Source organism: Alnus glutinosa, chromosome 3, assembly GCF_958979055.1.
Source record: "Alnus glutinosa chromosome 3, dhAlnGlut1.1, whole genome shotgun sequence".
Lineage (NCBI taxonomy): Eukaryota > Viridiplantae > Streptophyta > Magnoliopsida > Fagales > Betulaceae > Alnus > Alnus glutinosa.
The window spans coordinates 14,946,309-14,972,516 of record NC_084888.1 but is presented as its reverse complement, the minus strand read 5'-3'; the positions used below and the strand labels follow the sequence as shown (position 1 = coordinate 14,972,516).

At 39.0% G+C, this 26,208-nt stretch overlaps 2 protein-coding genes across 2 annotated transcripts; one reads left to right on the top strand and one right to left on the bottom strand.

The window, feature by feature from the left end:
* The first annotated feature begins 701 nt into the window (after window positions 1-701).
* On the top strand, window positions 702-7,823 carry LOC133864692 (ABC transporter B family member 19-like). Its single transcript, XM_062301095.1, has 9 exons — window positions 702-1,967; window positions 2,586-2,640; window positions 2,751-2,926; window positions 3,037-3,201; window positions 3,305-3,600; window positions 3,810-4,126; window positions 4,210-4,433; window positions 4,876-6,774; window positions 7,268-7,823. Exons 1-9 carry the CDS (start codon window positions 960-962, stop codon window positions 7,613-7,615), a joined length of 4,488 nt encoding a protein of 1,495 aa, XP_062157079.1. The 5' UTR covers window positions 702-959; the 3' UTR covers window positions 7,616-7,823.
* A 14,532-nt stretch (window positions 7,824-22,355) lies between these two features.
* Window positions 22,356-25,441, bottom strand: LOC133863613 (uncharacterized). Its single transcript, XM_062299644.1, has 3 exons — window positions 25,173-25,441; window positions 22,980-24,497; window positions 22,356-22,797 (listed from the first exon to the last, which is right to left on the bottom strand). The coding sequence occupies exons 1-3, from the start codon at window positions 25,257-25,259 to the stop codon at window positions 22,522-22,524; spliced, it is 1,881 nt and encodes a 626-aa protein (XP_062155628.1). The 5' UTR covers window positions 25,260-25,441; the 3' UTR covers window positions 22,356-22,521.
* Between the last annotated feature and the right edge of the window lie 767 nt (window positions 25,442-26,208).

Genomic DNA, 26,208 nt, shown 5'->3' with positions numbered 1-26,208 from the left:
CGTACAACTTGAGAACAAAACACTTTGTTGACTCCAAAATCTAATGAATAAAACTTTTGGCGCCTCACATCCCTTCAGACTAAGACAATTATTATTATTTTTTTTGGATAAAACTTAATGGATACAATGTGAATGACACCACCTCTTTAAATTTCCGTCATATTTGCAATATTCCCTGACCTTAAAAAGTTTTCAATTTATTTTTTTCATATTTCTTTTTCTTTTTTTTTTCTTTTTTTTTCTTTTTTTTCTTTTTTAATTTTACCTCTCTATTAGAATTTTCTGTTAAATCATGCCAAAACTTTTAAAATACTCTATTTTTTTTTAAAAAAATAAAGAAAGAAAAAAAGTTGCAAAGATTTAGGCGTTGGTTAAGACTAAGATTTAATGGAATTTGAAAAAATACGTACGCTTAAATCTTTAAAAAAATATATATATATAGTAAAAAAAATGAGTATTTTGAGAATTTTGACTTGATTTAACGAAAAAATTTCACCAGAATAGTAAAATTGAAAAAAAAATAAAAAAAAATATACTAAATTAAGAATTTTTGTAAGTCTACATAGATAATTGCAAATACTGCGAGGATTCATGAGGTTAAATGAATTTGTTTTTATTATTAGTTTTTTTTTTTTTTTTGGTGCCAGCTGGCCGGTGATAGCAAGAAACCTCTCCTCCTGCTCTTATATATGCACAATATATGTTACTGGTACGTGCAGTTTTAGAACTGCAAGACTTCAAAGCAGACGACAAAGAACGCCGGCGGAATATAGCCGATATGGGCGAAGTACTCGAAGTCGTAAGCCAACCCATTTGGGACAACTCATAGTCATAGTCATACATGAGACAGCTGAACCGGCCGGCCTCCTTGTTGTTTCCTTCACCTCTAGATTCCATCCTGCCCGCCCATCCTCTTTACCACTACTCGATCTCTTTGATGCTCATGACACATTCCATCCATGGCTCACTCCTCCTTCGATATCGACTACTCCCGCCGCCACAGCCCCACCCCCGCCGGCTCTCATTCCAGCAGCTCTCATCACATGTCCCGTCATTATCCCACCCCTAGAAGAAACAGGAACCCATCTCCGCCAACGCCTTTTGCATCGGACTATGACGTGTCCTGGCAAACCGAGCTCTCGTGGCATTTTGAGCCCACCGGGTTGCGTGACAGCAACTTAAGCGCAGCTTTTAGCCCATGGACTCCCGCCATCCGCCCAGAGACTAGTCGTTTATTTCGTCGCTCCGCCAATGACTATTATCTTTCACAAACAACCGGGTTTCGAAGTCAGATTCATGATTTTTCCGGCTATAGTGCCGTCCCGGCCGCAGGGAGGCTTGAGCTCCAAAGCTACGTTGCTAGAGATAATGAGAGTTCATTTTCCGGAAGGAGTTATTGTAATTCTGGTGAATATAGCAACTTTAACCCTCATGGGTTTTCAAAGTTGGAAGTGATTAAAGAGGGGAGAGGTGGAAATGGTAGTGTTCCTTTGGCTATCAAAGATGAGCTTAATATGTTTGATTATGATCCCTTAAGAGATCAATATCATCATCTTGGCTTGTCTCATGGTGATGATCATCATCATCATCATGGTCATGGGCTATCGCATGGTGGGCATCATCATGGTCATGGCGTTTCACATATTGGACATGATCATCACCACGGTGAGCATTATAGTCATGGGCACGATGGTCATCATGACATTGTTAGTGTTTCGGCTAATGATGACGACGGCGATGAGGAGGAGGAGGATGATGGGGAGCCAGCGAAGTCAGTTGGGCTGTTTAGCTTGTTCAGGTATTCAACAAAGTGGGATATAGTTCTCGTGATCTTGGGGTGTTTAGGTGCTTTCATCAATGGCGGATCCCTTCCTTCGTATTCTTATCTTTTCGGAGAGTTTGTGAATAAGATTGCTACAGAATCGTTAGACACTGACAAAACTCAGATGATGAAAGACGTAGGGCAGGTACGCAATTCCTCTCTATAACTTTTTCCCCCTATTTGCCATTAATCCTCTGTAGCCAACTGCTACCCTCCAACTTCAAAAGGGAGGTTTTCGAAGATATTGAACTAAGAAAGGATTTGAAACGGGGAGGGCAGCCTCATTGTGTTAGAATATATGATTCTAATCAGATTTGATTGTATTTGCTACATATGATCTGTTATCTCTTAGGTAATCAAATTTGATTATCTGCACCGCCTAACCAACAATAATACTTGTATCATCTTCACCTACCTCAATTCTTTTATAAATAGGATTAATTAATAATGTAAATCAATCAAGCAAATAAGAGTGAAAATGTAGTTCTAATATTAATTGCGCTCTTCCTTGGTGGTGAATATTGAAATTGTTTAATACCGAACCACTTGTAAATACTTTGTCTCTATTGTCTTTATCATTCTGAATTTTGTGCAGCTTAATTTCCCCTTTGACTAAAAAGCTCCAAAATAAAGGACAGATTATGGGTCATGATGTAAAATTATTTAATATTTTATTTGTTTTAAACCAAAAAAGAATGGATTATCAGAAAGTATTTTGAGTACTAACTATGAAAATTCTTCATTTTGGACTTTTAATTCTCAGATATGTCTACTTATGACTGGATTAGCAGCAATTGTGATTGTTGGAGCATACATGGGTAAGAGGAAGATTAATATATACTGTATAAACACCTACAATAGCTTTCTTTCCATTTCCTTTATATCTTTCTCAGAAGTAATACAACAGGGTTCTTCATATTATTGGCAGAGATCACCTGCTGGAAATTAGTTGGGGAGCGGTCTGCTCTACGGATAAGAACAGAATATTTAAGAGCAGTTCTACGACAGGATATTAGCTTTTTTGACACAGAAATAAGCACCGGTGATATTATGCATGGAATTTCAAGTGATGTTGCTCAAATACAAGAAGTGATAGGAGAGAAGGTTAAACTTCATTTCTTTGTTTATTTATTTATGGTGATATTATGCATTAACACATTTTAAACTCTTCCCTCTCTCTCTCTCTCTCTCTCTCTCTCTCTCTCTAATAGCAGATGCCACACTTCATTCACCATATATTTAGCTTCATTTGCGGCTATGCTGTTGGGTTCTTCAGGTCGTGGAAAGTATCTCTGGTAGTCTTTTCAGTCATCCCAGTGACAATGTTCTGTGGTATTGCTTACAAAGCTGTTTACGTCGGTCTAGCGGCAAAAGAAGAGGTAATTAAGTAGAAAAGAGAATGCATATATGGACTAAACAATCTTCATTTTGTGTAATTTCTTAGCATTTTTCTCATTCCTTTTTGGTGCTTTTTATTTTCAGGTTTCCTATCGGAGTGCTGGTCGATTGGCAGAGCAAGCCATCGGTTCGATTAGAACAATATTTTCATTCGTCGCAGAGGATCATTTGGCAGCAAGATATGCTGCATTATTGGAAAAATCAGTGCCTTCGGGGGCAAGGATGGGGTTTGCTAAGGGTGCAGGAATAGGAGTTATCTATTTGGTTACGTATTCAACATGGGCATTGGCTTTCTGGTATGGAGCTATATTGGTTGTCAGGAAAGAGATCTCTGGAGGAGCTGCCATTGCTTGTTTCTTTGGTGTCAATCTTGGGGGAAGGTAATAAGCTTGTCATCGACTCTATCAAGAAATTGCTCATGAGAATCATGGACCAAAACCTCCACGATGTTCTTAGAAAGAAACATGTTGTCCATATTGGTTTATTGTATGTGTGTCCAGATTAGATGGCCTCTATATAGAGGTACCTGCTAGACAGTTTTATGTGTGATTCATATACAGCCTTACTCTCTACATGTACATTTTTACAGGGGCTTGGCATTGTCACTATCATACTTTGCTCAATTTGCACAAGGCACTGTGGCAGCGAGCCGGGTGTTTGAAATTATAGACAGAGTTCCAGAGATAGATCCCTACAGCCTTGTGGGAAGGACACTCCGGACTGTTCGTGGAAGGATTGAGTTCAGAGGTGTTACTTTCGCATACCCATCTCGTCCCAGTGATCAAGTTCTCCATTCTCTTCATCTACTGATTCCATCTTGTAAGACTCTCGCATTAGTTGGTGCCAGTGGAGGTGGCAAGTCCACCATATTTGCTCTTATAGAGAGGTTCTACGATCCCATCATAGGTAAGCTTATCAGTGTCTTATTTTCAGAATGTTGACGTGAGTGTCATTGCTAATTTGGTTAAGAGTCAATAACATTTTTGCAGGAACAATCACCTTGGATGATCATGATTTAAGGACACTGCAAGTCAAGTGGCTAAGAGGTCAGATAGGTATGGTTGGTCAGGAGCCAGTTCTTTTTGCCACAACGATACTAGAAAATGTGATGATGGGGAAGGAGGACGCCACCAGGAAAGAGGCCACTTCTGCTTGCATTGCGGCCAATGCACACAGCTTCATCACTGCCCTCCCACTAGGCTATGATACTCAGGTGCAATTACGCATGGTTAAGACCTGAAAGAACATATAATTCACAAATACTCATATATAAACATTTATAAAGCCTCTATGCCCATCAATGCATGAATTGCATACAGAAACACAGCTAATAAACCAAGGGGTTGGCTCGAATGGTAAGTCATTAAGTCCCGGTGCTTCACGAAGCATCAAGTTTAAGATTCAACTCTCTTTAAGTGTAAACAATTTCTTGGAACCACACTCGCAGGCAAAAGCTTAAGCTTTACCCGACCCATATGGAAGGGACGCTTTGCATAGTGTCCCGACTCCCGAACATCTAGTTGGGGCGAACCCCACCATACCCCCCCCCCCCCGATTATATATATTTAAAAAAAAAATTAAAAAAATAAAAAATAAAAACTTAGCAAATAAACACATTCATTGTCTGACTCGTACCTAAAATGTCATCTGAACAGGTTGGAGACAGGGGGACACAACTCTCAGGTGGTCAGAAACAGAGAATTTCGCTGGCTCGAGCCATGGTGAAAGACCCTCGAATCCTTCTCTTAGATGAACCAACTAGTGCACTAGACCCTGAGTCTGAGTCTGCAGTCCAGCAAGCGATTGACAAGATTTCCTCTGGCCGAACCACAATTGTCATTGCTCACAGGCTAGCAACAGTTAGAAATGCTCACGCCATTGCAGTTCTCGACCGTGGCTCTGTTGTTGAGGTTGGCAACCACCGTCAGCTCATGAACAATGCCGGGGCCTACTATAACCTTGTCAAGCTTGCTTCTGATGAAGGTTCAAAACCCTTCTCAACACAAAATCATAGTCTTAAAGGGGAGGAGATTTCTATGTATGAGCAATCAGTTTATGATGTATCGAGATCAAATTACTTGAAGTCTACGCAAAAGGAAGAGCAAAACGAGATGGAAGAAGAACAAAAAACAAAGCTAAGAAAATATGAACTTTCAGAAGTTTGGAACTTACAGAGACCAGAAACTGCGATGCTATTATTAGGATTTCTGTTGGGTATTCTGGGAGGCGCAATTCTGTCTGCTTTTCCTTTAATTCTTGGGCAGGCCCTTGAAATCTACTTCGGCGACTCATCAAAGATTGAAAGAAAAGTTGGTTACCTTAGTTTGGGAGTTGTTGGGCTTGGTTTTGGGTGTATAATCTCCATGACAGGGCAGCAAGGTTTGTGTGGCTGGGCTGGAGCGAAGCTAACAATGAGGGTGAGAGACCTCTTATTCCAATCTATATTAAAGCAAGAACCAGGTTGGTTTGATTTCGCTGAAAATTCGACTGGAATACTTGTCTCAAGGCTCTCAATTGATTGTGTTAGTTTTCGTTCGGTCCTCGGAGATCGATTATCAGTCTTATTGATGGGGTTGAGTTCAGCTGCAGTTGGCCTTGGTGTGTCATTTTACCTGGAATGGCGACTAACCCTTTTGGCTGCAGCTCTTACTCCTTTCACCCTCGGTGCAAGCTACTTGAGCTTGATGATAAGTATTGGACCAAGACTTAATAACAACTCCTTTGTCAAAGCTAGTAATATTGCTTCTGGTGCAGTTTCAAACTTTAGAACAGTCACAACATTTTCTGCTCAAGAACAGTTAGTTAAGTCATTCGACCAAGCTTTATCAGAGCCCAAGAGAAAATCTGAGAGAAGGTCACAAGTTTTAGGTCTAACACTTGGCTTCTCTCAAGGTGCCATGTATGGAGCATATACCTTAGTTCTTTGGTTTGGCGCATTCCTTGTAAAAAAAAATATAACAAGCTTTGGGGAGGTGTATAAGATATTTCTCATTCTTGTTTTGAGCTCCTTTTCAGTTGGACAATTAGCTGGTCTAGCCCCAGACACTTCATTGGCTGCAGCAGCAATTCCAGCAGTTCTCGACATCATTAATCGTAGGCCATTGATTGGTGACCATAAAAATAAAGGTAGAAAGATCGAACGGTCGAAGCCGTTGGGTATTGAGTTTGAAAGGGTGACATTTGCATACCCATCTAGGCCGGAGGTGATTGTTTTGAGTGATTTCTGCTTAAAGGTCAAAGGTGGAAGCATGGTGGCTTTGGTGGGGGGAAGTGGGTCAGGAAAATCGACAGTGATATGGTTGGTGCAAAGGTTTTATGATCCAATTCAAGGGAAGGTAATGATGGGAGGAATTGATTTGAGGGAAATTGATGTCAAGTGGTTGAGAAGGCAAACAGCTTTGGTGGGTCAAGAGCCTGCACTCTTTGCTGGGAGTATAAGAGAAAATATTGCATTTGGGGACCGAAATGCTTCGTGGGCTGAGATTGAAGAGGCTGCAAAGGAAGCTTACATTCACAAGTTCATTAGTGGCCTCCCCCAAGGCTATGAAACTCAGGTCTGTATCTTAATATTGGGATTATAAACCTTCAACACGAGGAGTTATCATAAAATCTAATTGCACGTACTTTTAGAGGCTTAATATGTAACGATAAAATGCTACCACATTTGTACTATTACTCTAAAATAATTAGTTAATTTGGAACTTATCTAGAATCACTTATAAAGCCCCTATTAATAAGGAAACAATGTGAGACTTACCCCATAACCATCTTTATAAACAACTAACTCTATATGAGCTACTCTTCTTCCCAATATGGGACAGGGATGTCATAATCTCTCTCCCCCTTTAAACTCCCGATCTCCTCATTAGAACCGCGTCATATAGTGCTCAGTAGTACTATACGACTTTGATACCATTTGTAACCACAAAACAAAAAAAATAAATAAATAAAGCGTTAGCCATATTTATCTAGAAAATAATACCATATATACTAACCATTCTCCAGTTTCTTCGTTTTTTCTTGACTTTGAAATTTTTACTCCTACAGGTTGGGGAGAGCGGGGCGCAGCTTTCGGGCGGTCAGAAACAAAGGATTGCAATAGCAAGGGCTATACTGAAGAAATCAAGGGTGCTACTGCTAGATGAAGCAAGCAGTGCACTGGATTTGGAATCAGAGAAGCATGTCCAAGATGCACTGAGGAAGGTTGCAAAGCGAACCACCACAATCGTAGTGGCACACCGCCTTTCAACGATCAGAGAGGCCAATATGATTGCTGCTGTGCGAGATGGTGCGGTCGTGGAGTATGGGAGCCATGACGCACTCATGAATTCCCATCATAACGGTGTGTATGCCAGCTTGGTTCGTGCAGAAACTGAAGCCAATGCATTTTCTTGAGCCATATATTCATCTCATCAAGTTTGCTCCCCAGGAATTTGCAAAAGGGAAGCAGTCTGTATGCAGAGAAAAGAGCCAACTTTAGCCTCATTTTGTCATTGAACATCATTTTGTAATTTTATCCATTGTGATTCATACTATGGCAGACAATTTTGGGCACGATGCGTGAATCTAACACGAAGTTAAAGGGCTAAGGTTAAGTTTAAAAGGGTTCGGGTCATAAAAGGGTTAGCCTGTTAGACCCGTTAAATAAACGGGCCATTAATGGGTCAACTTGTTTGACCTGCAGATCGACCCGTATATTTAAATTTATTTTTTTTAACATTAAAAAGTAAATCTAAACAATCATGTTACCTCTCTCTTTCTCTTATTGTCAAAAGAGTAAAGACTAAACTAAAAAAATCTCACAAAAGACAAAACAAGTCTTTTTCTTTTATTGAGTTAGAACTTGAACCAAAAAGGCAAAGACTAAAAAAAACTAGCCTGGGTATTTCTTTTTTCTTTTTTTATTCTTTTTTTTTTCGAGTTTTCGAACTTGAAGTTGAACCAAAACAAGTAAACAATAAAACAACTCAATGTTTCATACTTTCAACTATGGAGTAATATGATTATTCATACAATACGATTTTTTTAAATTTATATTTATATTTGTGTTTTTATTCAATATCGAGTCTTGCCAACCCGTTACTTAAGTGAGTCGTGTTAGGGTCGAAGGGTTTAACCTTTTTAGTTAAACGGGTCATGTCAGAATTAGCCCTTAACGAGTTGACGGGTCAAACAGATTGACCTAAACCCAACACGTAAAACCGTTTTGCCAGCTCTAACACACCCATCATATGCTTTTTTTTATGTCTTACCTTTTTTTTTCCCTAAGCAACCGAAATCATAACAAACAAACATAAGGAAAAGGGATGGCCCAGATCCAAAAGATCCAACCAAAAAAACATATCATAACAAGTCAGAAACGAAATAAATGTGCCTAAGGCCCAGTACATAAATTTGACCCAACGACCTAATAAAGGGGTCGTGATGAAAAATCCACAGCGCAGAAATAAAGTCAACCTGAATACAACTAAGTATGTATCACTTAGAACTTCCACAATGGCTTAGTTATATTTAAGTTTAAAATAGCTAATAAAAAACTATTTTATTCATTTTAGTTAATGGCTTTTAAATACACTATTCATCCAATTACCTATTTTTTCTCTACACTACTTCAATATTCTTTTTTCTTCTTCTTTTTATTTATTTTCTAAAGATCATATTTTTTCAACAATTATATTTTTCAACTTTCGTTTTTTCAAACTATCATTTCTCCAACGGTCAAATGTGAAGAGAAATAGAGAGAAATTAAAAGAGGAAAGAAAATTTTTAAAGAAATAAAGAAGGAGAGAGAAACTAATAAAAAATTTATGGATTTAATGAATAGTATCAACTCACATGTGGGTTAACATTGTTCACCGATGCATAAAAAATTCATTTTGCAAGTGACAATGGTTTTTCTTAAGAAAGCAACTTTGGTTCGGTTTCTTTTAGCGTAAAATATTTTTTGGAGAATATTTTTCATATTTTTTAGTGTTTAATGCAATAAAAAGTAATAGTTAAACCGAAAATATTTTTGGTTTGGCAAAAACACTTCTTTAGTTTCGAAAAATGGTTTCCGTTTCTTAAATTTCGTAAACCATTTTCCTCTCTCACAAGGGCGGAGGCATGTTAGAGGGTGGAGGGTCCATGGCCACCATAAAAAATTTCAAAGCTTTTAAGGGTTAATTATATGATGGCCCTGGAAAAAATAGAATTCAAACCCCACCCCCACCCAAAAAAAAATAAAAAAAAATAAAAATTGCCCTCAAGCCTCAATCACAACACACACCAGAATCTTAAAAATAAAAAAATAAAAAAAAAAATTGAAAATTTAAAAATTAAAAACCCAACAGCACGCAGCAGATAGGGAAACTAGAAAAAGAAAAAAAAAAATAGAGAAAAAACCCACGCAGACACAGCAGATAGGGAAAATATATATATATTTATATCAGCAATCACCAGATTCTCTCCAACATGGCAACACAATATCTATCAAAAAATGCACACTACACAAGGAAAAAAGGGGCAAAATTTGGTTTTCAACAACTCTCAAATTTCCCCCTAAGCCTCAATCTCACCCTGTCACCCAACCCCAAGAAAAAGAAAAAAATGCTTGTGGTTCAGTGGTTGTGAAAATACCGAGAGTCGAGAGGCGAGACAATTGAGAAGAACGGCTTTGGAAACACCACGAGGTCTACGATCTAGCTGTGCATCCACCGTTAGCCGTCCACACACCACCACCAGCAGTCAGTACTCATCAGTCACCATGAGTTATCTACTCTCACTTCTCTGTAAGCTCTAAATCTCTAATATGATTTTGCTTTGAAATTTGAGGTTTTTCTAAAAGAAAAATCCATAGATGACCATAAGACTCTAAGAGAAGGAGAAGATCAGAAAAAAAAAAATGTGGGAATTAAGGAATGGCCGAGTCGGATCTCGTTTGTTGTTCAGCAAGTCCGTCAGTTTATGCAAGCTCCGTGTTAGACACATTTGGCCGCTACCCGTCATCTTCTTCGGTACCTCAATGGGACATCTGGTCGGGGGTTGTTCTTCCCTTCAGGGAATTCTTTACATTTGACGGGTTTTAGTGATGCCGACTGGGCTGGTTGTGTGGATACTCGTCGTTCTGTTACAGGGTGGTGTATGTTTCTTGGTGATGCTCTCATTTTTTGGAAGAGTAAGAAGCAAGCTCGTGTGTCGAAGTCATCCACAGAATTTGAATATAGGGTTATGTCATCTATCTGCTCTGAAATTGTATGGCTTCACGGGTTTTTAGGCAAATTTAATGTTCCACAGCTTACTCCTACTCATCTTCATGCTGATAATACCAGTGCTATTCAAATTGCTGTCAATCCTATTTTTCATGAATGCACCAAACATATTGAAGTGGATTGTCATTCCATTCGTGAATCTCTTGCTCAAAAGGAGATTACCCTTCCTCACATTTCCACTACACACCAAACCGCTGATGTTTTCACCAAGGCTCTTTCTCATCCTCATCATCAATTTTTGATTGACAAATTGCTGCTTCTTGATCACCCAACATCAATTTGAGGGGGGATGTTAGCAGATATTGAATTGACAGCACACCAAGATGGCAAGATCTCCGGTTTATTAGGCAAGGAAACTTTTGAACCATGATGTCCAAGGCAGTGTCTAACTAGGAAAGATTCTTGGGACTAACTAGGAAAGAAAATTGTGTCACTTTATAGAAAGATTTCTATCGATTATTTCTTTCATTTGCTGTAAACTTGTAAAGTCATACTTGTTGTGTATATAAGGTCATGTGCCTCTTCATTGGAAGGGGAACGGAGAAAAGATATCAATTCAGATCAAATTTCTATTTTTACAAAAAACATGTTGTGTTAGTATTTTTTTTATGTCCATAGTAAATTTCCTCGAATAAATAGTAAACAGACAACTCTGATTAGTTAATGCCATGGCCCATGAACTTCAATAAATGATCAATCTGCAAGTTAATTAACATTACAAATTTGGATAATCGTAGGGAAAAAGAATGGCATTGGTTACTCCAGGATTTCTTCTAAAGCTTCTCCATAGCATAAATTCCAATGTAAAGATTCGTGGAGAATATAGATTCAATCTTCTACAAGTGATCAGCAATGTGCATGCTTTTACAGGCTCTGACTTGTGGCCTAACCAAGGCTTCTTCATAAAAGTCTCGAACTCCTCTAACTCAACAGATGTCTCGTTATCAAAGGAAGACAAGGAGCTCATCTTGAACAACAAGTTGCAACTCGGACAGTTTTTCTATGTTGATATGGTGGAGGCCGGAACACCGGTTCCTATTCTTGTCGGGGTGAGGCCGGTCCCATGACGCCACCCTTTCATCAGGAATCCAAAGGATTTTATGAAAATGTTGGAGCTGTCGGAGGGTCCTGTCCAATTTGATAATGAAGGAATAAATGGTGCGAAGCTAAGAGAGTTTTTTAAGGTGGAGGAAAGTGTTAAGACTGAACCAGATCAGCAACCGGATTAGCAACATTTTCACAAGTCATCTGCTACAACAGGCCATCCTCTATCAAACCCTTTTTGTAGCATATCAACCTTGCAGCACAACCTTTCACAGAAAACAATGCAACAATACTCTGCAGCACATGTTTCAGCAAGCAACCAATCTCTCAAACTATACCTCTAAATTTTTGTAATAGCAGACCTATTAGTGTATAGATTTAAGCTTACTTAGTTGACATTCCAAGCTATATTTTAGTCTCCAGATTCTAGCTCTGTATATTGGTAAAAGACCTCTTGTAATCTCCTATATATACTAATGAAATGCAAACTGTTTTGGTCAAGTAACCAAAACAGATTTTGAACTTAGTTTGGTATCAGAGCATTAACAAGCTCACGCTCTCCTCATGGCTGAATCAGACGCTGCTACAAACGCTTCATCCTCTTCCACCTCAACTCAAGCCCACTCTTCAACTGACATCACCTCCACCATAGCCAACCTACCAAATACTACACAGTTCGCCCTTGTCAAACTTGCTGGCCCAAATTATCTTGCTTGGGTCTCCCAATTTATTCCCATTTTGCGCAGTTATGAACTCATGGGATTAGTGGACGACTTTGAGCCTTGTCCTCCCAAGTTCCTCACAAACTCTGAAACTAATGAGCAAGTCCTCAACTCTGCATATGTTTTATGGCAGAAGAGAGTCCAACATTTGTTAAGCTGGATTCTGTATTCACTCAAACCAGCACTGATTTCATCCATGTATGGATTGAACACCTCACATCAAGCTTGGGGTGCCTTGGCTGAAAAATTTGCAAGTCAGTCAAGGTCACATATTTCCTATCTCAAAGGACAGCTTCAAACTCTACAGAAAGGAAGCAAATCTTGCATTGAATAGATCAGTTAAGCCAAACAATGGGCTGACTAACTAATTTCTACTGGAAAACCAATAGAAGAAGATGATCTCATCTCTTACCTCATTAGTTGTTTGAATCCCATTTTCAACTCCTTTGTTACTGTCTTTTCCTTTGCTATCGACAACACTGAAATGACTTTTGCAAATTTCCAAACTGAACTCCTAAGCCATGAAATGCTGCTAGAAAACTAGAAGCAACATCTTCCACCATCCGACAATACCTCCTTTGCCTTCTACTCAAACAAGACCAATTCCTCTACTTTTCATCCATCAAACAAGAAGCCTAAATTCCCACCTAAGAGCCAACCTCAGTTTTCAACTCCTTCGCCAAGATACTCATCTACAACTCCTCGGCTCTCAACTCCTCAAGTCAGATCTCACATACCACATAATGCTCCTGGCCGCAACACTCCTCACACTATGACTCCAAGAGCTCCTATCACCCAACACCAAAGACACTTGGTTGCTTGCTAAATTTATGGGAAGTTCAACCACACGGCCTTGGATTGTTACCATAGGATGGACTATGCCTATCAAGGCAGACATCCTCTACCACAACTTCAAGCCTGATTGCTCACAATCATGCTGATCTTGATAGCCATGAATGGCTCACCGACTCAAGTGACAACACACATGTTGCAGCCGATCCAATAGCCATCAATGATCCACAACCATTTGAAGGAGCAGAGATAGTAGGGGTTGGAAATGGAGTAGGTTTGGGTATCAAAAGCATGAGTTCATCTGTGGTTCAATCTAACTCACTTATTAAGCCTTCCAAATTTCTTCTTAAAGATATTTTATACTACCCCTCTGCATCAGCTAATCTGTTGTCTATTAATAAATTCTGCCTTGACAATAATTGTTCCTTTAAACTAACCGGTTCTCATTACACTATGAAGGACAACTTGACAGGAACCGTGCTGCTCCAAGGGCTCAATGAGAATGGTTTGTATCCTATTCCTCTCCATCACTTTCAATCCAATAAGTTGAAGAGCTTTGCTGCCTTCGTTGGAGTCAAGACATTTGATATGGTGTGGCACCAGAGACTTGGCCACCCTTCCAGCAATGTATTCCACCAGGTCATCACTCTTCAACAGCTTCTAGTGTTTAATCTAGTTAAGAGTCTTAGTGTTTGTGAGTCGTGTTAGCTTGAAAAATTCAAGCAACTTCCCTTTTTTGTTTCCTTCAGATGTACTAAATCTCCCTTAGAACTCATCCACTCAAATGTTTGGACTTCTCCTGTTACCTCATTAAATGGATGTCAGTTCTATATGGTTTTTGTAGACGATTACAGCAGGTACTCTTGGTTGTATCCTATTATCAATAAAAGTGATGTTTTCAATTGCTTTGTCAAGTTCAAACTTCTGGTAGAAAAACAATTCTCAACTGTTATCAAAAAATTTCAGAGTGATAATGGAGGAGAATATACTTCAAACCAATTCAAAGACTTTCTTTCTCAACATGGAATATTACACCGACTCACTTGCCCCCACACCTCTCAACAAAATGGTGTGGCCGAGAGAAAACACAGACACATTCTAGAACTCGGTCTTACCCTCTTAGCTCAATTGGCTTGTCCTCAAAATATTGGGTGGAATCATTCTTAACGACTATATTTTTAATAAACTGACTACCTACTCCAGTGTTGCATAATGAGTCACCATTTTCCAAACTATTTTCTAAGTCCCCAGATAACACATTTCTTTGATCCTTTGGTTGCCTTTGTTACCCTTTGTTGCGGCCATATGCTACCAATAAACTCTCATTCTGTAGCAAACCATGCATCTTCATAGGATATTCAGCAAATAACTGTAGATATCGATGTTTAGATCCTAAAACCTGCAAGGTCTATGTCTCCCGACACATTGTGTTTGATGAGTCTACATTTCCTGCCAAGGATACAAACCTATCTAATGGGTCATGCACTGTCACGGCAACTCCAGGTAATCCATTCACTTCTTCTCCAATTTCTACCACACCATAAACTCACACTTTCAATCCTACAACCTCTGCCTTTACTTGTCTTCACCCAACACAGCCACGAGTCCAACTATCTCCAATGAGTCAACATTCACTCCCCACTGCTTGAGCACAGCTAGCCACGATACCTTGCAAACTTCCCTTTTTTTTCCACTCAACCTGACCAACTGCACTAAGACTCTGCACTCTTGTTTGCCACTCAATCTTGTCCTCCACTCTAACCTACAAACCACATAGAACAATCTCCATCAGACACCTCATCCCCTCCATTGCCTATTTCTAGTACCACTTCTTCTCTTCCATCTATATCCAGCATGATTACAAGATCACAAAATGCTGCTGCTAACAATTCTCTTCCTCTTCCGACATGATCATTAGATCACAAACCGGCCACCTCAAACCAAAACAATTTCCAGGTTTTAAAATGCTGCATTCTACCGGGCACCCTCTTCTCTGCCTTCATTTTATCATTCTGCCTTCAACTCCCTCTACCTATAAACAAGCTGCTGCTCATCTTAAATGGATTGAAGCCATGACAAGTGAATACAAAGCCTTGATATCCAATCATACTTGGACTCTATGTCCTAGACCTCTCCATCACAATGTAGTCAGGAACAAGTGGGTCTTCAAAACCAAGCAAAAACCTAATGGAAGTGTTGACAGGTTTAAAGCTCAGCTTGTCGCCAAGGGATTTGGTCAAAGATGGGGAATTGATTACCATGAGACCTTTAGTCTGGTTATCAAGTCGGCTACCATCTAGCTTCTCTTAACCTTGGTTGTCCAGTTTAATTGGGAGCTTAGACAACTTGATGTATCCAATGCATTCCTTCATGGTATTCTTGATGAAAAGGTATACATGGAACAACCCCCTGGGTTCATTGATCCTTCCTCTCCTGAATTTGTATGTCGTCTTCATAAGTCCATCTATGGACTCAAACAAGCCCCAAGAGCTTGGTTTACTTGACTCACACATGCTTTTTTGAGCCTTGGATTTCTAGCTTCTCAAGTGGATTATTCACTCTTCACATATCATCAAGGCAGAATCCACATCTTCATATTGATATATGTGGATGACATAATTATCACAAGGAATCAACATGCCACCATCAATGCACTAATCACTACTCTGTAGCTTAATTTTTCCATGAAAGATCTTGGTGCCTTAAGCTACTTCCTTGGTATCTAGGTTCTTCGAGACCACAATGGAATTCATCTCAAACAGTCCAAATATATACAAGATCTCCTCACCTGAGTTCATATGGCTGAATCCAAGCCCTATAGAGTTCCATGTGTCGCAGGAACCAAAAGGTCAAATTTTGAAAGTGATATTCTCCCTGATCCTACTGAATATCGACACATTGTTGGAGCACTTCAATATGTGACTCTCACTCGACCTGATATTGCCTACCTGGTTAACCAATTATGTCAACACATGCACAACCCCACTTCAGTCCACTTCATAGCAGCAAAACGAGTACTCATATATCTTGAAGGCTCAATCGACTATGGCATCTATTACTGCAAAAGTCCACTCACCCTCAATGCATACTGTGATGCTGATTGGGCAGGCAATCCTGATGACAGGCGCTCCACCACCAGGTATGGCATTTTTCTAGGTTCCAATCTTATTTCTTGGTCAGCCAAAAAGCAAAATGTGGTCTCCCGCTCCAGTACAGAGGCTAAGTACCGTTCCATGTGCCTTACAACAACTGAAATGTACTGGATCCGCATGCTGCTTAAAGAACTCCATCTTCCTCTCTTATCTCCTCCAACTTTATGGTGTGACAATTCCGAAGCTCTTGCCTTAGCCTCCAATCCAGTGTTCCATGCATGTACTAAACATATTGAGGTGGACTTTCACTTCATTCGGGAAAAGATCACCAACAAGGATATCCAACTCAAATACTTGCCTACACTTGACTAGGTAGTAGAAATTTTTACCAAAGGGTTAACTGCTGCCTGATTCGATTTCTTACAAGCCAAACTAAGGGTTTTTTCACCCATCAGTTTGCAAGGGGGTGTTTAGATTGATGGGTGAATAGATTTAAACTTATAGCTTAAATCTTTCACAGAAAACAATGTAACAAAACTCTGCAGCACATGTTTCAGCAAGCAACCAGTCTCTCAAACTATACCTCTGACTTTCTGTAATAGCAGACCTATTAGTGTATAGATTTAAGCTTATTTAGTTGACATTCCAAGCTGTATTTTAGTCTCCGGATTCTAGCTTTGTATATTGGTAAAAGACCTCTTCTAATCTCCTATATATACTAATGAAATGCAGACTATTTTGGTCAACCAAAACAAATTTTGAACTTACTTTCTTACAGAAAGCCCAAGACGGAAAATTGTTATCAAAAACGAAAAAACAACTATTACATCAAGGTACATGCAAGATGTTTTGACACTGAGTAATGCTAAAGCAAATGGTGCGGAAGCCAATGGAGGTGGGAAGAGTAATGTGAATGAGAATGTTGGGGCAAGTAAGAAGGTTGGAGTAGTGAAAGGAAAGCAACTAGAGATGGAAGGACATGTATGATTGTTGCTTAACATGTACTCCAATCTTAAAGGCACAAACAAATAGTTCTAGGACTTGATTTTTTATTCTGATCACTTCTTTGCATGTCTAGCCAATATAATGTTGGAAGCATATGAGGGTCGATTTCCTTTGGTTAATACTATGAGATTGGTTGTTTGAATTCTCACACAACCGATATAGGGTTCTTGCAGGCAGGGTAATGTATTCAGAGTTTATTCGACAGGGATAAATTACGAAATAGCCATGCCTTAAAAGAGTTTCATGTCATAAAATAAAATAAAATAATGCTTGAAAATATCAGTATTATTAGAATTGACAGGCCAATAGGTAGAAATTATAAAAGAACATCTACACCATTGGGACGTCATGTTTTGTGCAGTACAAACATGATATCCTCAAGAAATTAAATTGCCCACTACTTTTGATACTGTTGTGAGTGTTGAGTCTCACATTAAGAAAGTATAAAGAAAGGAAAAAAAAAAAAAAAAAGTAGTTAATATACCTAAATAGACCCAAGCCCATTAACTTAGGCTTTTGGGCTAGAGTGGTGTCCAAATATGTATATTTGTATCAGAGCCATAGTTAGCTTCGTGGGACGAGTTTTTGGACACGTCTGGTTTGAAGTTGCATTATGTGTTCCTACGGCGCAAGCCCATTAGCTTAGTTGATCTTTTAGGGTAAAATGGTGTCCAAATATAGATATTAACGTACTTAGGTAAAAACTCCCTAACTGTTTATCTCCCCAATAGATACAATAAAATGTGAGGCGCATATTGTGAAACAAGAAGAATGTTTTACAAGAATTTGTCAAGCAACAATTTTTTGTGCAGCAAATGCAAATGTTAGTGCTAATTATTTAGGATCTATTAATCTACTGTCCCTATAATGTGATGATGCATTCAAGAACATGATTAATTAAGTAGGAACAATCAAATGAATGGTGACATGGTTCACATGATGGGTTTAACAAAACAATGTTTGTAACGCCCCACTTTTATATAAAGTCATTTTAGTTAGAAGCTTTGGTATAGGGTTTGTGAAGGTTAGTTTGCAGTTTAAAAAGAAAAAGAAAAATTTTACTTGAAAATTTTCAAAGGCGTGAGTAGAGAAGTAGTATCTCAGGCACGTAGAATATAAGATATTCCGCTATAGGACTTATAATATAAAAGTCAAGCGTTACAATATTAATAAAACAAAGTTTAATGGTATATGCTTAGTGAGTCATTTATACTCTGCCATTACAGACACGCTCAATGACTCCTTACCGAAATCGGCCCGATGTGGTTTCATCGAAGCTAGAGTTTCCTGTATCTGACAACAAGGAGACTGCAGTGCCTTTTAAGAGAACTCCTGCAAAACGCACTTCAAGCAAATAGGAAAACATGAACTTGAATTGCTTGTCGAGCAATAAAAATAAATACCAATTCCCTGAGATAGTTTCATGGGCATCTCTGCCTGCTAATCTTTTGAAACCAGGGAAGGTACCCTACCTTGTTTCTTCCACTTTTTCTGTTGCAATTTCATATTTCAAAATTTCTTATATTGTTAATCTTTTGGATAAAGCATTGCCAAATTTCTATCATGGCTTGTTTCTTCCATCTGATCAAAGAGGCCTTCTCTTGTCTGTTTTTTGGACACAGTAGATGGCTTATTAATCAAATTAGAATTGATATATGGGGAAAAAAAATTACCTTAAACAGAAAAATCTCACAAATTCGAGTCAAACTTACCATCACTAAGTAATTCTTTCTTCTTGTCCTTTATTATATTTTTATAAGGGAATGCTTAGAAGGAGAAATTTAGCCTCTTTGGTTGCAGTAGAAGCTCAAAAGCAGGAAGCCACAGCTGCAACTCAGGTCATGTGCCTCAGGTAAGTTTATTTCGTGATTCAAACATGTCATTTCGAAACATATTTTGACCCTCAGAAAAGGGAAACCACTTACTTTCTGTTTTTTTTTTTTTTCTCAGTATGTTTTCTTATCTTTGCTCCTATATCTCACCAAGTTCTTCACACTTTACTAGCTCATTGAACAACCAAATATAGCAACTACATTAAAGGATAAATCACTTCGACTATCGAATCACGTATCTGCTCCAGACACAGAAAAAAGTAGCAAAAGGGCAAGTTCTATTCATGGTAAAAGTATGTTAAAGCCTCCAAAGCCCCCTATTCAGTTAAGTGTGCCTGAGAAATTAGAATGGGCTAAATGGGATGGTGCCCAAAAGATCAAAAAACTGAGAGAGGTTCTCTTAAATGAAACATGATCTTGGTTTATGAAATTCTTGGAGGGAGCATTGGATGTTGGGTTTCCTGTAGCTACCCAGGAGAAGAAAAGTAAGGACAGTGCAGGATAAAGAATGGAGCCAGGCAACCATATTGATGTGACATTGTCGCAGCTTAAGCATGCAAATGAGTGGTTGGATAAACTGAGAAGCAAATTGAGCTCAGAGAATGATGGATTAGCAGAAATTGTGGAGCAGTTGAAGCAGAAAGTTTATGCTTGTTTACTTGTTCATACAGAGTTTATGCTTGTTTACTTGTTCATACAGAGTCTACTACATCAGCTCTGGAGAATCGATATGATCGTGGTTGATTCGGCTAAAAAGGATGGTCTTAGAATCTTCTTTTCTTTTGATATTTATGAATAACTTATGCTTAAGGTGATATGGATTGCTAACTACCTATCATTTGAGCCAAACAATGTTATTGAAGTTTTGGCTAAATATGTTTATATTGCAAACTATTCGAGACTAGTTGTCTATATGAATAATAAGGTCAAATTACTATAATGGTGGAGTTGTGTATTCTTTCCTTAGTTGATTCTTCAGCTCTATTGATACAGTTGACCGCCTCCTCATAATCCGATCGGGTGATTTGCTAGGAACACCAGCAGGAGACACTCTGATGCCTAAGTCAGAAGGAAGATTTCTAAGAAGTCTAAGAACCAAAAAAATGAGAGGGGAAGATAATGCATAGGTTTGTTACCATTTTATAGGAATCCTATAAGTTTCTGATGTGGCATACATCGGAGGTCAAGGGTTCAGCATGGACGGTGGCAGATTCTAATGAATATCTTTCCTTTAGGACACGCCCTAAAGTCAATCATTCCTTCGATAGTGCTAAAGTCCGATTCGGCAAGGTCGTTAATGGGGGGAATACTTTTCCTTATATAGGCTTCCTACTATATATATGCTTGTCAGGTATGGGACTGTCGATTCACGAAACTCTTGGATGACCGTCGGTCAATTGAGGGTCCGTTGGTCAATCGACTCCTTGAGGAGCTGTTTGTCGATTGGAGTTCTCTCATTCAGCGATTCATCCGAGGGGTCCCATGCTGACAGGATTTTCGGTCCATCCTAAGAGCAGATGGACCTTTATAGGTCCGAGGGCTAGTTGGCTTTAATGGTCCCCCAGTGGACTTGTAGTATTTTATATCACCAAACTCAATGTTAACAATAAGTAGAATGGCATGTCAAGAACAAGTAGCACTTATAATATAAATGTATAAAGTTGATTTCAAATAGAAGTTACAAGATAGATAAAGGAGCAGGAGACTTACCTCTATCATTATATAGCCTGCTCGATGTATCCAACCTTGTGCTTGCAAGAAAGAGGGTCCAAGCTGGAGAGCTAGAGCACATGCAAAACGCTCAGATCTTCAATCTGATATATCTAGCATGTGCCCTGCTTCTCCAGCATGGCCACCCTCTCCCCCATCTGCTTTCCTGGGAACTGAAGGATCAAAAACTTTGGGTAAGCAGATCATTTGTGTAGCCCAAAGGCTTTAACCCACTATAGGAAACCATGGTTGATAGATTCTAAATTACAAAGGACTTTTATATGTAGTATAATGTACTTGCATGGTTATAATAAATGGTGTCCAAGGAGGCTGATAAGCTTACATGGATCCCACCTATGAGATGGCCAATACAAGCATAGTTTTTGGTGGGTGAGTGGTTGATCTTGTGATTGTCCTCCAAGCAAAACCAAAGGCATGTTGTGCCAAATAAACTTTGGTTTATTGACTGTTGAAGTTTGGCCGCCAAAAAGGGGGGTTAATTAAGTGGCGCATGCACTGAAAATATCATGGAAATATGAGGTCTACCAAACGCAAACATAAACTAGTACCCCCAGGCTATGGCAGACCACCCACCGTCAAGAACTTGGTGAGATATAGGTGGGAGAGGAGATAGGTTTTTGCTTATTGCTTTCCGGAAACAATTTGAGACGACAATTGAAATGTAATACAATATAAATATAGCATAAGCTTTGTGGCATTTGAAGTACAACAAGGACTATACGTATCTCAATCTGTAATCACCTTGACAAGCAGCAACTAATCAGCAGAACCTCTGACACTCTCAATTTACATCAAATTGGTAGTCTTTTGAAACACAACTCAAAAATTTATTCCTCAAAAAATTTTCCTCAAAAAATGAATTAAATGGGGGTCGTGGCACTGACATGTTCTGACACAGTTTGGTGTGGCATGGTAAAATTATTCCTCGTCGCTCCTTTTTCTTATGGCTTGCTTTGAGAGGAAGGTTAAATACCCAGAATAGATTGGTATGCTATAGCTTATTGACAATCTTTTTGTCTGTTGCCCTTTTGCTGAGACTATGTGGCACAGTTTGTGGTGTAGATGTCATGATTCCTAGATTCACAGAAATTGGGAGGATTTAATTCATTGGATGGCTTCTCATTTTAAAGGAAAGTCTCTTCTTGAGTTCTCTCCATTGTGGCCAAGCTTATGCCCGCTGCAACTATATACACCATATGGAGTGAGAGAAATGCTAGGTTGTTCAAGAAGAATTACAGGGCCACTTTGAGCATCACTTCGAAGATCTTTTATTGGGTTAGAACCAAAGTCAACTCCAAGCAGTGTGGTCGTGATTCGCATATGAATAAAGATCTTGTTAGATCTTGGGGGTTTTTCAATAAAGTTTTACTCATCCAAAAAACAAAAAATTCTGAGACACAGGCCATGTAACTGTGCTATGCTACAAGTCATTTAGTTGGAATAAAAAATAATAAATAAATAAATAAATAAATAAATAATTTAAAAAAAAAAAAAAAAAAACCTAGTGCTACAAGTTTCGCAGCTAGAGAAAGGAAAACAGAAGCCTAAAAAGTAGTTGAGGGGAAAAACATATGCTGCTGCAAGTCGTTTATCAGTGAGAAGAAGAAGCTCCTACAAATCGTTTAAGAGGGAAAAATGTGCGATACGTTCTTCAGAAGAAAAAAATGTGAACGGCAAAGAACAGATTATCTACGTACTTCCATTACATAAACTGTATTTCAAGCACCGTCTCTGTCATTACATGACTGTCATTACTTCCTGACCCTTAAGACTGAAGAAAACTTAAAGAGCATTTACAATAACTGAGACAGTGCCAATTACAAATCAAGGTTTTCAATACTTTCTGAAAGTAAGATTCAACCGACCAGGAAGAAGATTTGTTTCTTCAAGCAGGGCCTTCGGGGCGGTGTTTGGGTGAATGGCAGTAACACCATGAAAAACATGCCTAGATTTCCCACCAAATATTACAACATCTCCTGATTCCAACTTAACCTTCTCTGCCTTGTCTTCGTCTCTCTGATCCCCATATAAGAAGTCTGCTGAGTCACCAATGGAAAAAGAGACCACAGGTAATCCTTTATCAAGACTTCCTTCGCTTTCGTCCCGATCCTGCATGGGAACAAAGCACTAGTGTCATAAAAGGAAAAAAGAGGAAGGTGCAAGTTTTGGATGATATAATTCATAAAAGGAAAACAAAAACTACCAGGAGAAAAGACCTAAACTTCCAATAGAAGTAACTGCAAAAAATCTGATAAACTAGAATAATATGTGCAAGAAGGTTTGTAACAAACCTGATGGAGACCCAGTCGGCCATTCACTGTGTAGAAATTTACAAGACAAATGTCTGGTGACATCCTGGGGAGTATGTTTTCTACATTGCTTGCTTCAGAATTTTTCTGAATAATGGAATGGGAATCAGTGATTGCTTTTACGACCAACTGATAGAATTTATCAGGTATAATGGGTGGTTTGGCACCATCAAATGGCCGGTTGTCTCCATATTTCCTTGCCTCAGGGTCCCAATTCTTACCAAGGCACATCATCCTCAACTGCAGTTTTCCTCCCTCACGGTAACCAGGTTGGTAGAAACCTCCAGGACCCAGACCAACGTCTCGGCATGATTTTACTATCATGACCTGATCTCTTAAGGATATGTAACCCTTTAAATGAATCATCCCAGACCTCAACACAATTCCATTTTGCCCTTCCATAGACTGTTTGATTGCATTCCGTCTTCCTCTATTCTTTTCAAATAGACCAGGTTTTAGGGCAACAGAAGTCCCAGTTTTGGGCGGGCAGATATCGAAAGGAAGCACTACAGAGTCTTCAGAATGCTTTGAATTATTATGGCCGGTTGAACTTTCTGGACCCTTGCTTGGGGCAGGCTCATCCTTTTTAGCAGATTGGGAGGGCAGCTGAGTCTCACTCTGCAGGATGGAAATTATCAATTTCTCTGACAAGTCATGATGTAATGTAATAACATCAGCTGAGTGTTCAGAATGCTTTGGACCCTTGCTTGGGGCAGGCTCAACCTTTTTAGCAGATTGGGAGGGCAGCTGAGTCTCACGCTGCTGGCGGGAAATTATCAATTTCTCTGAGAAGTCATGATGTAATGTAATAACATCAGCTGAGCGTTCAGAATGCTTTGGACCCTTGCTTGGGGCAGGCTCAACCTTTTTAGCAGATTGGGAGGGCAGCTGAGTCTCACTCTGCAGGCCGGAAATTATCAGTTTCTCTGAGCAGTCATGATGTAATGTAATAACATCAGCTGAGTGTTCAGAATGCTTGGAATTATTATGGCCAGTTGAACTTTTTGGACCCTTGCTTGAGGCAGGCTCATCCTTTTTAGCAGATTGGGAGGGCAGCTGAGTCTCACTCTGCGCACCGGAAATGATCAATTTGTCTGAGAAGTCATGATGGAATGTAGTAGCATCAGCAGTCCTCCCACCTAAGACTTGCCCAATCTGAATTCTCCCCCCATATAAGCCCTCGGAACCTGAATGCCCAGACAATGGCGGAAAATCCTGTTTATAAGCTGAATCTGAGTTAACTAAGCACTTGGATTGTTTTGATCCACTGCCTACACCATCTGGTGAATTCATTTCTTGCTGATATCTCCTGACATTAGAAAAACCATCTTTCGAACCACATGGAAGCCACTTTTGCTGGTATGTGGTACCTAATTTGGGTTTATGCTCAGAGTGCTTAGAAACGCTACCTGCTGACATCTGCCCTAAATTTTTCTTTTCGCTTATGGACAATCCATCCTCACCACAAAGAGAGTCCTCAGGAGGCCTGTCTGCTCCAATCTGTAGTTTGTGTAGTATAATCAGTTAAACGAACCCAAATTTAATCAAAATCAATTAATCACACTCAAATCCATAGCATAAGGATAAAAAATAAAATAAATAATAAAAAAAAAACGTATAGAAAATAACAAACAATATGATAATTATAATCTAAATTTAACAACTTATTCTTCTGATCAAAACTACAAGGCACTAAATAGTGAAGAAGTCCAAGCATATATCCTCAGTACTTAATTTCATGCAACTTCTCATTACCTATTCAACCCCGAAATTCCTGATTAACCTAATTTTCTTACCTACTAAACCCACACCGCCGTTATCACTCTGAATATTCATCTTGAGTCTCTTTCAAATCATTCCCAATAGAAAAAATTTCAATTAAGTTCCTCACTCTTAAACTAATACAACGATGATAGAAACCCAGACATCAAATTTGTAATTTTATACGCAAACGTGTTACTCTTGGCATCATAGTTGAAAATCAGCCGCCAACAGTACAATATATCGTTCTCCATCAAACGAATAAAATTATGATAGCATTATAAAAAGAGAAATCACAAATTTTACAGAGAACTCTGTACGCCACACTAAATTTCAATCATCAAAGTAACAGAATACAGAGCAATAAAAAAATTCAGATTGAGATAATACGAAAAAGGGGTCCGGTAAAATTACAGGGCTGTGACGATGCGCTGAATTCCCGGCCCCATTGGGACTCGAATAGCCTCCGAAGTTCCCAGCTCGGCCACGGCCACGATTCATGTTCTTCCTTGGCAGCGAAGCAGGGGATAGATTTGGCGGCGAGTTGGGGTAATTGGGGATCGAAATAGGAATTCGAGTCGGAGAAGGTAAAGGCAGAAGCTTAGGAGTCTGGAAACGCTTGGCCTTTCCCACGCTTTATTCGCCATCTGGGCACTGGCTTTTTGGAAGGCCAACGGGCGACAGGCTTCGAAAAGTATTTTATACATCAAATGCAAAAAGTATAATCCTACGCACCCCCACTTTTTTACATCTATTTTCATTTTTTTAGTAGCTTTAAAATTTATCAATTAAATAAAAATCTAATAAAGATCCATCAAAAATTCTTGAAAAATAAATTTTCTATTTTTTTATGTTTGGTAAAACTGAAAAACGTGGCCAAACTAAAAAAAAATTCGGTTGACCAAAAAAACTTTCTTTAATTTTCCTTAAATGGTGTCCATTTTTTTAAACGGTAAACAATTTCTCAAGTTTGAGCTTCTCCTTCTTGCACACTCTCTCTCATAATTCATTTTTCGCCCCTGCTAGAGGTCGCCAGCCGATGCCGAAATCTGCCACCGGAGTTTGCTAGAAGTCGTCGGCCACCACCGAAAGTCACTGGAATCCGCCCTTGGAAGCCGTCGAAATTCACCACAAGAGGTTGCCGAAAATCGTCAGCCATTGCTGATTTTCCATACGAACCAAATGTCGAAAAATGTATTCAGCTGAAATGATTTTCATCGGAAATATTTTCCAACGTAAAACATTTTACATCGAAATAAACAAAGCCTAAAGTAGTTCATGTGACAATAGTGTGTTTTTAAGGCAAAAATGTCCCTCGTATATTCATACCGCAAAAAGAAACTTATTAGAAAAGGCTTAATCGGTTTCTTAGGAATGGTAGAGAAGAAAACTATTGCTCGAGCTAGAGTTGCTTGGAATCTAATGTGTACCGAAGAAAGAAGGGGGCTTG